The sequence below is a fragment of the Engraulis encrasicolus genome, chromosome 8, assembly GCF_034702125.1.
Source record: "Engraulis encrasicolus isolate BLACKSEA-1 chromosome 8, IST_EnEncr_1.0, whole genome shotgun sequence".
Classification (NCBI taxonomy): Eukaryota; Metazoa; Chordata; class Actinopteri; order Clupeiformes; family Engraulidae; genus Engraulis; species Engraulis encrasicolus.
In genome coordinates, this window is record NC_085864.1 from 30,343,269 (window position 1) to 30,355,010 (window position 11,742).

At 40.6% G+C, this 11,742-nt stretch overlaps 1 protein-coding gene across 1 annotated transcript in view; it reads right to left on the bottom strand.

Moving 5' to 3' along the window:
- Positions 1-2,433: 2,433 nt before the first annotated feature.
- The window catches only part of col4a3 (collagen, type IV, alpha 3), an 89,751-nt gene continuing 80,442 nt past the window's right edge, over positions 2,434-11,742 (bottom strand). The window contains exons 50-52 of the mRNA XM_063204580.1: positions 9,090-9,204; positions 6,258-6,430; positions 2,434-5,872 (exon numbers count right to left, since the gene is read on the bottom strand). Of these exons, the coding sequence (XP_063060650.1) occupies positions 5,797-5,872; positions 6,258-6,430; positions 9,090-9,204 (364 nt within the window). The 3' untranslated portion in view covers positions 2,434-5,796. The remainder of the gene's footprint in view (positions 5,873-6,257; positions 6,431-9,089; positions 9,205-11,742) is intronic.

The following is an 11,742-nucleotide window of genomic DNA, read 5'->3' on the forward strand; positions in this document are numbered from 1 at the left end:
TTACACAATGGACGACAAAACAAAATGAGATCTATGTGAGACAATGAAAGCAATGCTATTTTTCGACTTTACAAGGTACTACATGGAGCAGCTAATGATGCACAAAGTCTGTCTCTTTTTAAAGTGGAGTCTGAGTCTTTTTTTTCTTTCTTTTAAAAAAAAGATATTTTATGGGCTTTTTGGGCCTTTATTTTGAATAGAACAGTGAAGGTGTGACAGGAGGTGAGTGTGGGGAGAGATGGGGTAGGGTTGGGATATGACCCAAGGCCGGACTCCAACCTGGGTCTCCATGGGCGTACAAGTCCAAGTGTGGGGGGCTTAGCGTGCTGTACCACAGCGCCCCCCCTAGAGTCTGAGTCATGTCAATCCACAGATTCTATGATTATTTCTTACCTGCCTTCTAGACACGGTTGTATCAAGTATTGTGATGACCCTGTCTGCTTGTCTATATGTCTGTCTGTCTATCTGTGTGTCCGTGCACAATGGTTTGGGTCAGGGCTGGACTGGCCATCTGGAATAGCGGACATTTTCCGGTGGGCCCAGCACCCTTGTGGGCCCCTATTATTATTATTATTATTTCAACATTTCTAAAAATAGGGGCCCACGAGGGTGCGGGGCCAGCCGGTGAGTCAGTTCTGCACGGCTAATTATGAGGGGGCCCCCTTTAAGCCAATAGTGCCTGGGCCCTGTTTCTCCGCCATTAGAGCCCTGGTTTGGGTCATCTAAGGGGGGCTCCAAACACAACCTCACATGCATCTAACATTGGCAAGGGCACCAGGTTGCCATCTCTGATTTCTCTTGTCTATACAGTACTTACTGGTACGAGTGAAATCTGATCCAAAAGGCTATTCATTTGGTTGGACGTGGCCCCTGAGTGTTATACATGTAAGTCTGTTGTCACCGGAATGGCAATGTGACCTACCTGTAGTCGTAATGTATTACTAAATACTGTGAAATGTTGTAGCAATGTAGCACTATGGCAGTCAACGTTGCTCAGCATTTAATTGGCAGAATGCATTACATTACAAGCTTACAGAAATAATGCTGGCCTTTTCAATGATCCTATGCTGTGTGCACTGTGTCTAAGTCATGATGCACGAGGCAACTTGTTGAGCAATGTTGCAGGGCAACATCACGATTGCCTCCAAATCCTCTGATGGAGAGGTTAGAAAAATGGTAACACTTTACTTTACGGATCGCTAATAAGGTGGTAATTTCGTGTTAATTTCATAGTTATTTCACAGTAATAACTGTTTGTTTTTAGTAACAACAGCAAAATAACCATACAGCTTCCAGTGCAGTGTGTGTGTGTGTGTGTGTGTGTGTGTGTGTGTGTGTGTGTGTGTGTGTGTGTGTGTGTGTGTGTGTGTGTGTGTGTGTGAACAAAGTGTCACCGTGCTGCGAGTCATCAGGGTATCACCACAATGCACTGGACTGTATGGTTATTTTGCTGTTGTTACTAAAAACAAACAGTTATTACCCTGAAATAACTATGAAATAACTATGAAATTAACATGAAATTACCACCTTATTAGCGATCCGTAAAGTAAAGTGTTACCAGAAAAGTTGTCTGCTGCTGATTTAAGTTTGCTTGAAAAAACGTATTTCAGTTATGACCATCCAAACAAATTCTTACAGTATCGTTGCCCAAACACAGTGCTAAAAATAATTGCCCCGTGTATCATTGATGCGTGCTGCTGGTGTATTTTCATGTGTGAGCTCGATCAGGGAATGTGATCCTCCCTTCCTGAACCCTCCGCAGTCCACCGGATCAGGGGTTTCCAAACGGTACAATGACATGGTACTTTGGTTATTTTATTTTATTTAATTTCTTACTCTGTTTTGCTATACTTTTCCTACCAACTTGCTGCACGCCACACAGGGGTCCCCGGCACCCTCGCCCTCGGCCCCCATTTTGAAAAGCAGTGGACCAGGTAATAATTGGCTGAGGACACTGAGAGCTGAGCAGCCATAAAGCACTAAGCCCTCCACTTAGAGACGACCCCACTCAAACACAACACAGAAATGCTCCAAATTTAATGGACTGTTACGTAGACCAGTGTGTGTGTGTGTGTGTGTGTGCGTGCGTGCGTGCGTACGTGTGTGTGAATGTGTGTGAGTGTGTGTGTAAATGCAGAAATATCAGTGTTCATGTGGTTGAAAGTGTGTCAGTGGAGACTAATGTATTATATCATGTGCTTTGGAACAGGCAGAACCTTCTGCCAGAGTTAAGGGCAAAATATTTCTGCCGACCTCTACTGGTGTGTGCATTCTGTCATTGGTCTGCATCGGGTCTGCATGGCACAACATAGAGCTGTCACATCAAACACACACACATATACAAAACTACAGTTGTATATTTAATGCAGTACATGATCCAGTTTTGTGGACAAAGTAAAAGCTTGGTTTTTTTTTTAAACTTTACTAGCACAACATCCCAACCTGTAAGAAGACACCGTTAGCAGATGTTTAATGATCATCACAATCAAATATTCCATCTTGTACATACAGTAGATATGGAGAAACAGAAAATAAAAAAAAATAGAACCCATTAGTTTGGAGCGAATTTCGATTTTTTTCCCTCCAGAAAGTAAGCATGGTCATCGATCAGCATTATCCGTGTTTTTTTGTTTTTTTTTTAAACTGCAACTAAAATTCTAAATGTGACTTATCGATCTTTGCCCTGCAAGCATTAACTTCCAGCAATATGGAAAACATCATCTAAAATATTGTGGACTATTTGAACCACTTCCGTGATCCAAAAGACCACACACCTTTACACCTCTTTCCGATGTTCAGTGCATTTTCAAACACATCATGTTGTGTACATTTCACTGCACTATGCAAACTAGCATTCCGACTTTGTATTATAAAAAATATTACAACAATAATTTACAACTATAAAGGCACACATTTAGCAAATACAAGTAAGAACATTCTAACATACCAAAGAAATAGGGTTAATCTGACATCCGTAGAGAAGTATCGGCTTCAGCAGGGACATACAGTGTATTCATGTGTTCTCCACCTTGCCCAACCATCTGTATCAGCTGTGGTGGAAATTACTGGACAAAACTAAGTAGCCAAACCCATATTATCATATAGTATATAGGCTATACCTTATGGCCCTCTTTACATAGTATGTCATGGCATGTCACACAACCATTAAGTCATAGGCTTCGCATTTCAGGCCTTTAAATCCAGTGTCGCTCACATTTAAGGTCCATTGTGTTACTTTATAATTTTAATTCCAGAAATATTTACGTAAATCTGACATTTTGTATGACCAGTTATCAATAAAGTATCTTTGGCTGCAAAAGCTACTCTGGACAGACCAGTTAATAGTGTATTACAGTATTTCTCAATTGGTTTTGTACATTTCTCGAATCTCTCTCGCTATTTGCAAAACATAATATTCATTCTCAAAACAGCTTTAACAAATGGCAAAACACGGTGGATAACCTGCAAAACCGAGTCTCTTGCTCAAAACCCTTATTTGTCTTTCAAAACCAAGTTTTTTGTGTCAATGAACGTATCAGCGCCAGCAGAATGGTTAGTCATTGTGTCATAGTGTATAGACAAGCTAGTCAAATAAATTTCTCATGTTGTCAATTGAATAGTACACTCTTGAGGATCTTTTCTAAAGCGAAATGCTGTTTAGATTGGATGGGAAATGTTGTAAATTCAGTTTTATATTACATTGATCAGATAAGATTGAGATACCTGTAGTTTCATGCATTCAGTGACACAGCTTTTTGAGTGATATGACAAAAGCAATTGATAATGTACGAAATCACTGAGAATTGTACACAGCCATGGCATGGTGGACGAGAGCATTTGCTATATGCCGAAAACAATGAAAAACTGATTTGACCATGTGCACAGGTAACACCAGGAAGTCACAATTGAACAAACACTTTTGAGAATCATTATTCTGTTGTGAGAAGTGTCCAAAACCAATTGAGAAAAACTGTAACTTATAGGCTTATTGGGAATAAATTACCTAAATTACATAATGGACCTGATCAGCGCATTAAAAACTATGCAGAAATTACACAGTTTTGTTGTCAGGTTTATATGATCCATAACAATGACACAACAGTGAATTTCATGACTTGTTTTATACAAGCTTCCAATGTCTCAGTGGCACTCTGTGTTGATGTAATGTTAGAACACAGTCTCATACCCCCTTTCAGTTTTTTTTAACCAAATTTGTCAACACCATTTGACCAGGTGGCAAGATCTGACGCCAAGGGCACCCCTCTCCTTTTAGAAGGCAAGGGCATACTCTTGGTGGCAAATATTGCTACCTGGAGTCGAAAAGTGGCGCATCGGAATGATACTGTGTCATGTAAATAGTAGGCCCTATGGATCCATCCATCCCCAAGGCAATCAAAACCTTTCAGACTCACCAGCAGTCCATATGGCACAAATAAAACCTTGATAAACGTGTTGATCAATGCGTTGAAATGTCTACTAGTTGACCATTAACCTGTAATGTTTGTTTTTCCCCCCGCCAAACTCTGTTTTGCATAAACAATTAATTTATTGTTTCAGTACCATATTCATCTTTGACTTGCACCTACATATTGCTGCACCAGAAAAGCAACGAATATGTATGCAAGAGGCAAGTAGATGCAAACGTGCTGGGTTACTAAACTCAGTTTAAAACGTTTGCCAGTTACGCAGCAAAGACGACAAAATAAATGTAGCATGAAAATAATTCATGTGCACCTCTGTCTTATTCCTGTAAAACCACCTGACCTATTTATACTGATATGATTTTAATGACAACTTGAATGTTTTTTGTTGGAATTGTTGGAATTTGGTTGCACTGACTCACTAATATACTGCGGATTACAACTGTCCCTTTCAGGATAATGATCTGATGAGATTTTTTCCTATTTGCAATAATACTGTACGTGTATGTGCATCTTTGAGTGTAATATTGAATATAACTTGCAAATTAGTACTTACTTGGGTTTGTTTGTTATTAAGCTTTATAAATAGGTATTCCATATATACATATATAAAAAAACACAACCTATCTTCCCATAGCACCAAACCTGTGTAAATCATTCAGAGAGTGTTATTGACAAAGCAAGAAACAAATTGCAGAAAAGAAAAAATAAAATCAGAAATGTGTGGTTCTGTGATACCACCGTGTTTGTTTATGGTTTACGTGTATACTCTGTAATATATGAAAGCCGAGAAATGCAGACAAGATAGATAGATAGATAGATAGATAGATAGATAGATAGATAGATAGATAGATAGATAGATAGATAGATAGATAGATAGATAGATAGATAGATAGATAAAAGAAAAGAAGTGACAATGGGAGATAATGGCTGCTTGAATTCAAGGAGTTCATCTCGGGTGCATTCCAATATGCAGACTTCTGTCCTTCCTTGCTCAATTGCCTGCTTGTGACCTCATGATGACGTCCCCGACGACAGAAAATGAATTCAATGTCTTGCAAAAGCGCAATTCTAATGTCATTTCCAAGTTTCAATTGGAATGGTGAATGAAGAACAGTCCCCCAAAAATTGTTGTGGCTAGGCTGACAGCGGGGTACACATTATTGTTTTTTCCTCGGAGGCGGGGCGTCAGCAACACGCAAGGCCACAAGCACAAGTGGAGGACGAAAGTCTGCATATTGGAATGCACCCATTTAGCACCATTTGGGTTCCATGACTTCCTCTTCTGGTCATGTGACTGAAGGCTCGAAGGGCCATTGGCTCTTGTGTGCGTGAGTCTGTTTGCTGCACTGGGCAGTGGGGCTTTGCCCTCGGACTAGTTCTTCATGCAAACTCGACAGCGGCTGATAAGGTCACCAGGGGTCTGTTTCACGGTTCGTGGAAATGGTTTACTGCAGCGATGAAGAAAAACAATGAAGAGAAAAATATAAATCAATAAAAGGCTGTAAAAGTTCGAAGATCCATGCACAGCTGCTGGTAAATGTAGAGTATTAGATACACACATTTTTGACTTCGTTGTTTGCTCTGAAAAAAGAGCAAAAAGTCAAACAAGTGTGCAGTAAACTTCCTTCTTTTTAAAACTGGAAGACTGTATTAATGTATGTATATATGTACTGTACATAGATAAATGTGGATATATCCAACTATTTTTGTACAATGCACGTGCCTTGTTATATGAGTAAATTTAGGATAGGGAGTTGTAAGTAAACAGTGGGCACCATAGATACAGTATCACCCAGTATCACCCAGTCTCCGCTTATAAAGTGCAGTCAGTACCTGAACATGGTGGCTGGGTTTATGGAGGCCAGCCAGTAGCTGTAGGAGTCGGTGTAGTAGTTGCACGTGCCCCGGCCGTGGCACTCGATGGAGGGGATCCTGCGGAAGTGCTCCAGGCAGGAGCCAGGGGAGGCCAGGGGCTGACCCGAGCCCTCCGCACCCGCACCCAGTTGCTGACGGAGCGGAGGGGGAGGACCACGGGAGCAGAGAGGGTGGGTGGGGGGAGCCAGGTGGAGAGACAAACAAGACGTTGGGAAGACAGAATAAAGGCAGATGACAATGAGAATGAGGAAGAAAAGAGGAGAAATGACCTTATAAATAAACATTTTTGCTTTACGATTGATCTGTGTTGTGCCTATTCGAAAACCAAAAAGGGGCGGCCGAGTTGCGCTGTGTCAAGCTATAGGCCTACCAGAAAACGGCAGTGGAAAAGAGGCATTAGTGAGTGTTTATTTGGGTAGTAAGAGTAGCATCTACAAATCATTTTGGCTGGTGTTTAAAAAAAGTTAATATAGAGCCCTGATTACAAACTACCAAATGTACCTTCATAAGATTACACAAGTCATTGTGGAGTAGATGATATCATACAGTGCCCTCCATAATTATTGGCACCCCTGGTTGAGATGTGTTTTTTAGCTTCCAATTATTTATTTTTTTTCTAAATAATATGGGACCTTAATGGAAAAAAAAGAGAAAAATCCAACCTTCAATACAAGTGCATTTATTCAGTGGGGAAAAAATCCCACATAAAGAAATAATTATTTGACATCAAATAATGTGTGTCACAATTATTAGCACACCTGGTGTTAATATTTTGTACAACCCCCTTTTGCCAACAAAATAGCTCCTAATCTTCTCCTACAATGTTTCACAACATGGGAAAAGACAGAAAGAGGGATCTTCAGCCATTCCTCTTTGCAGAATCTCTCTAAATCATCCAGAGACCTGGGTCCTCTCCTCTGTACTCTCCTCTTCAGCTCACCCCACAGGTTCTCAATGGGGTTGAGGTCAGGGGACTGAGATGGCCATGGGAGGAGCTTGATTTTGTGTCTGGTGAACCATTTCTGTGTAGATTTGGCCATATGTTTAGGGTCATTGTCTTGCTGAAAGACCCAGTGACGACCCAGCTTCAGCTTTCGGGCAGAGGGCAACAGATTCTGATTTAAAATGTCCTGGTATTTCAAAGCATTCATGATGCCATGCACCCTAACAAGGTTCCCAGGGCCTTTGGAAGCGAAACAGCCCCACAGCATCACTGACCCACCCCCATACTTCACAGTGGGTATGAGGTGCTTTTCAGCATGCGCATCTTTCGTGGTACGCCACGTTTTTGTTGCCAAAAAGCTCAATCTTGGTCTCATCTGACCAAAGCACATGGTCCCAGTTGAAGCCCCAATACCGCTTGGCGAACTCCAGACGCTTGCGTTTATGATTGTGAGTGAGGAAAGGTTTTCTCCGTGCATGCCTCCCAAACAGCTTGTTGGCATGTAGACAGCGCCTGATGGTTGATTTGGAGACTTTGTGACCCCAGGATGCTACCATTTGTTGTAATTCTGTAACAGTGAGCTTTGGAGATCTTTTGATTTCTCTTACCATCCTTCTCACTGTGCGTGGTGGCAAAATAAACTTGGGTCCTCGTCCAGGCTTGTTTACCACTGTTCCAGTTGTTTTGAACTTCTTAATTATTCCTCTCACAGTGGATATGGGCAGCTGCAGTTGAGTGGCAATCTTCTTGTAGCCTCTGCCTGACCTGTGAAGGTCGACGCACATCTGCCTCACTTGTATGCTGTGTTCCTTTGTCTTTCCCATGTTTAAGAGTGGATAAGAGAAATGGCCTCGGTGTCACGTCATATTTATACCCCAGGGAAACAGGAAGTGATGAATTACTAATTAAATGTTCCTACATACTCTGGTAAACTTTGTAAACTACTGTAGAAATGACAGAAATGCTTCAATTATATTTATTTCCTGGGAATTGTTAAGGGTGCCAATAATTGTGGAACAGGTGATTTAATGAAAAATAATTATTTTTTAGTCAGGGATTTTTTTATTTTCTTACAATTCATTTGAGTTGAAGGCTACATTTTCCTACAATTTTCAGTGTGACAGTATTCTTCTGCAATAAACACTGAATTTATTTTAAGGCTTTTAACACATCTCAACCAGGGGTGCCAATAATTATGCAGGGCACTGTATATATTCAATATTCAAGATTAGTTGTATTTGTCCCGCAAGACATTTCTCTTGGACAATTACAAAGCTGCTGCAAAATACAACACTTTACAAAAAACAAAACAAAACAAAATGAAAACACACATAACACACAGACTCAATAAATAGGCCTGTTGAATGTGCAGTACTGAAGTGCATAATGGGAGTATTCATACATAGATAGCATCACTAGACAGAAGCAGAGGCGATTCTAGGGTCAGGTGGGGCCCCAAGCGAAAATGCAAAACAATGAACATTTGAACCAAAATCACCACTAATGTAGTGCAGTATGGGCTGCTATTCACTACGTATGAGGCTTGGGGGCCCCAAGCGGCTGCCTGCCTTGCCTGGTGGCAAGATGCGCCTCTGTACAGAAGTCAGTTAGCGGCTTGAGTTCAATAGATTAATAGATGTGGGGAGGGGAGAAAATGTATACTGATTCAGAAACCTTTTTTTGCTTTTACAGGTAATTGGGACTCTACATCACCTGCCAGGAAGGAGAAGTTCATTCTCTGAGTGCAAAAAGTGTGTATACTTGGATTTCCTACAACTAAAACGACTACAGTCTGAAGTACCTTGAAGACCGAATAAGTATGTGTGTGTGTCCAAAGCAAGTCTCACCATGACAAAGGAGTAGCCCGTCCACAGCGACACCCAGTCGAGAGGACAGTCGGGGACCTGGCTGGTCTGGCTGTGCACGGCGATGACATTCGCATGCGCTTCACACACGGCACACCTGCAATGGAAACAAATAATCACAGGACTGTGGAGGAACGATTTATACTGAACTGCTTCTGATAGATTCCTCCCCCACTCATATTTCACTTCGTTTGGAGACACACCACTTTTTACATTTACAGATATTTACCTTGATATCATTAGTAAATTCAGTTATACCTACACAATTTCTAAGAATCCAAATCTCTCTGGACCAAGGGCTCTGCCTTAACCAAACTTTGGTTCCAACCTTCTGTGTCAAAAATAAGTTTTATAAGCCCTCTAAAATGATTTAACATGGTGGATTTTGGAGTGCACGCTGATCAAGCTGGCATTGTTCTAAAGGAGAACTCTAGGGTGAGAGAAACAAAGAGCAGAGTTGTATAAACTACTAGTAGAAGAAGTACTCTTACAGATGTAATTACAACACTACTAGTAGGATATTACAAAGTTGAAACCATGTAATAACACTCTACTAGTGTTGTAAATACATCTGTAAGAGTACTTATACTTATACTTTATATAACTCTGACAAAGTGTTCAATGAAACAGTTCCCAGTGCCTTGATTTCGACACCAGGCCCATTGTTTCAATGCAGAGGAAGTGTGCAGAGCAACTCTGAGCATTTCTCATAGTCCAAAAATAGCAATATCGTTGTGCGGCTGGGATTTCAGAATAATTTGTCTCCTCCTCAGCCAGCATACCAGCATGTCATCAGCATTGACCCACCGCTCATTTCACAGCACATTTCTCCTTTAAACTGTTAAATAACGTGGACATTTCTTGACAATAATCGTCCCTTAAAGAACAACTAAACTGACATCGTCTTGGAGACATTATGACTAAACAACTATTTACTGTCCCTTCAGTATGCTTTCAACAGAATTCCTGCAGTGCAAACAGCCTATAAAGCACTGTCCCTAACTGCAGCTCAGTGAACCATAGCCTAATGAGTTAAATTGCCCTCTCTTACACAGTACACTAGTAGGCCTAAAGGTAAAGGGCCAATGGGAAATGGGAAATTAAATTCAAACATCATGCAGAGAGAGAGAGGGCAACAGAAGGCCTCAGCACTGTTTACTGAACACATTATGCATGTAATGGCTGTAAGCACTACCACTCTGGAAGGTATGCAATTATGAGGTGCACATTTACTTACAGGCTCTTTTTTACAACTCCTTTTTCATCAAACGTTTTTAAACCAACATCATTGCAAAGCATCATGTCACACACCCGATCACATACATACCCCTACATTTCTGTCCAACTTCCAAATAAATACCATGACAGTCACCCACATTTAACATTTCAGTGATGATTATTTCAATTTGGTGGTGTGATTTGACTGTCATATCGGACAACGTAACAGATCACACTCCTCAGGTTCTGTCACTTCTTTTTTTGTCAGAAGAAGGAGCACAATGGATCTGACTCATACGCCTTCCTTAGTGTGTATAATTCTTTCTTCAACGTACATATTTCCTGAACTCATCCCAGACATCTCCTTGCATCACCTATCTCTAGCTGATGATGGTGAGGTGCACTAACCTGGCTCTCACGATGGTTGTTGCTCACGAAGTTTAACGAAGATGCACGAAGCACGAAGGGTCTGTGTGAGAGCCAGGCTAGAGGTGCACAGCTTGTGAGCCAATCATTAACTGGATCACTCACAACGCCATCTGCTGGACCAATAAGGCTGATCAGTTTGGTGACTGCTTCACACAAATTCAGTGAAGAAAAAAAACAAACCTACATTTAGGTCTTGACTCTCAAATTGAAAAAAAAACTTAACACTTTCTATGAAGCCCATATCTATAGCGCATTATGAGCGCATTTATAACAAATTATAATGCACATTATAATTACTTATAACGCATTACGACTACACCGATGATATTTCATGATGGTTTATGTTAACAGTAATGAATAACCATGAATCTAGCTTATAATACTTTATAAATATAAGGGTATTATGAGTGCTCATGACTGGATATAAACTACAGGCTGCCTGATGGGTCTTGGTCAGTACATTATGATGCATTATAGATGTGCATTATACAGTGCATTATAGATGCATCCATATGAACTTCACTTTATTTAGAGCACACATTGACAACTTATGATCTCACATGAAACATTATAGCATTGTATGAGCCCATATGACAGTTTATCATCCAGGTCTGTGCATAGAGGGGTATAGGTACTCATAATGTACTATAAGCCCCATCAGGCAGCCTGTAGTTTATAGCCAGTCATGAGCACTCATGACACCCTTGGATTTATAAAGCATTATAAAGTAGAATCATGGTTAATCATAACTGTGAATATAAAGCATCATGAAGCATTATGAGAGTAGTCATAATACGTTTTAAGTAATTATAATGTGCGCAATAATTTGTTATAAATGCGCTTATAATGTTGGCTTTAAGTAAAGTGTTATCAAACCTTCTTTCAACCAGGCTTCACGTACAGTATACATGACTGGCATGTCTTTGATTAACGATTCTCCAATGTCAGTAGACGACTGCAGTCAACTGCAGTCAGCAATACATTCTGG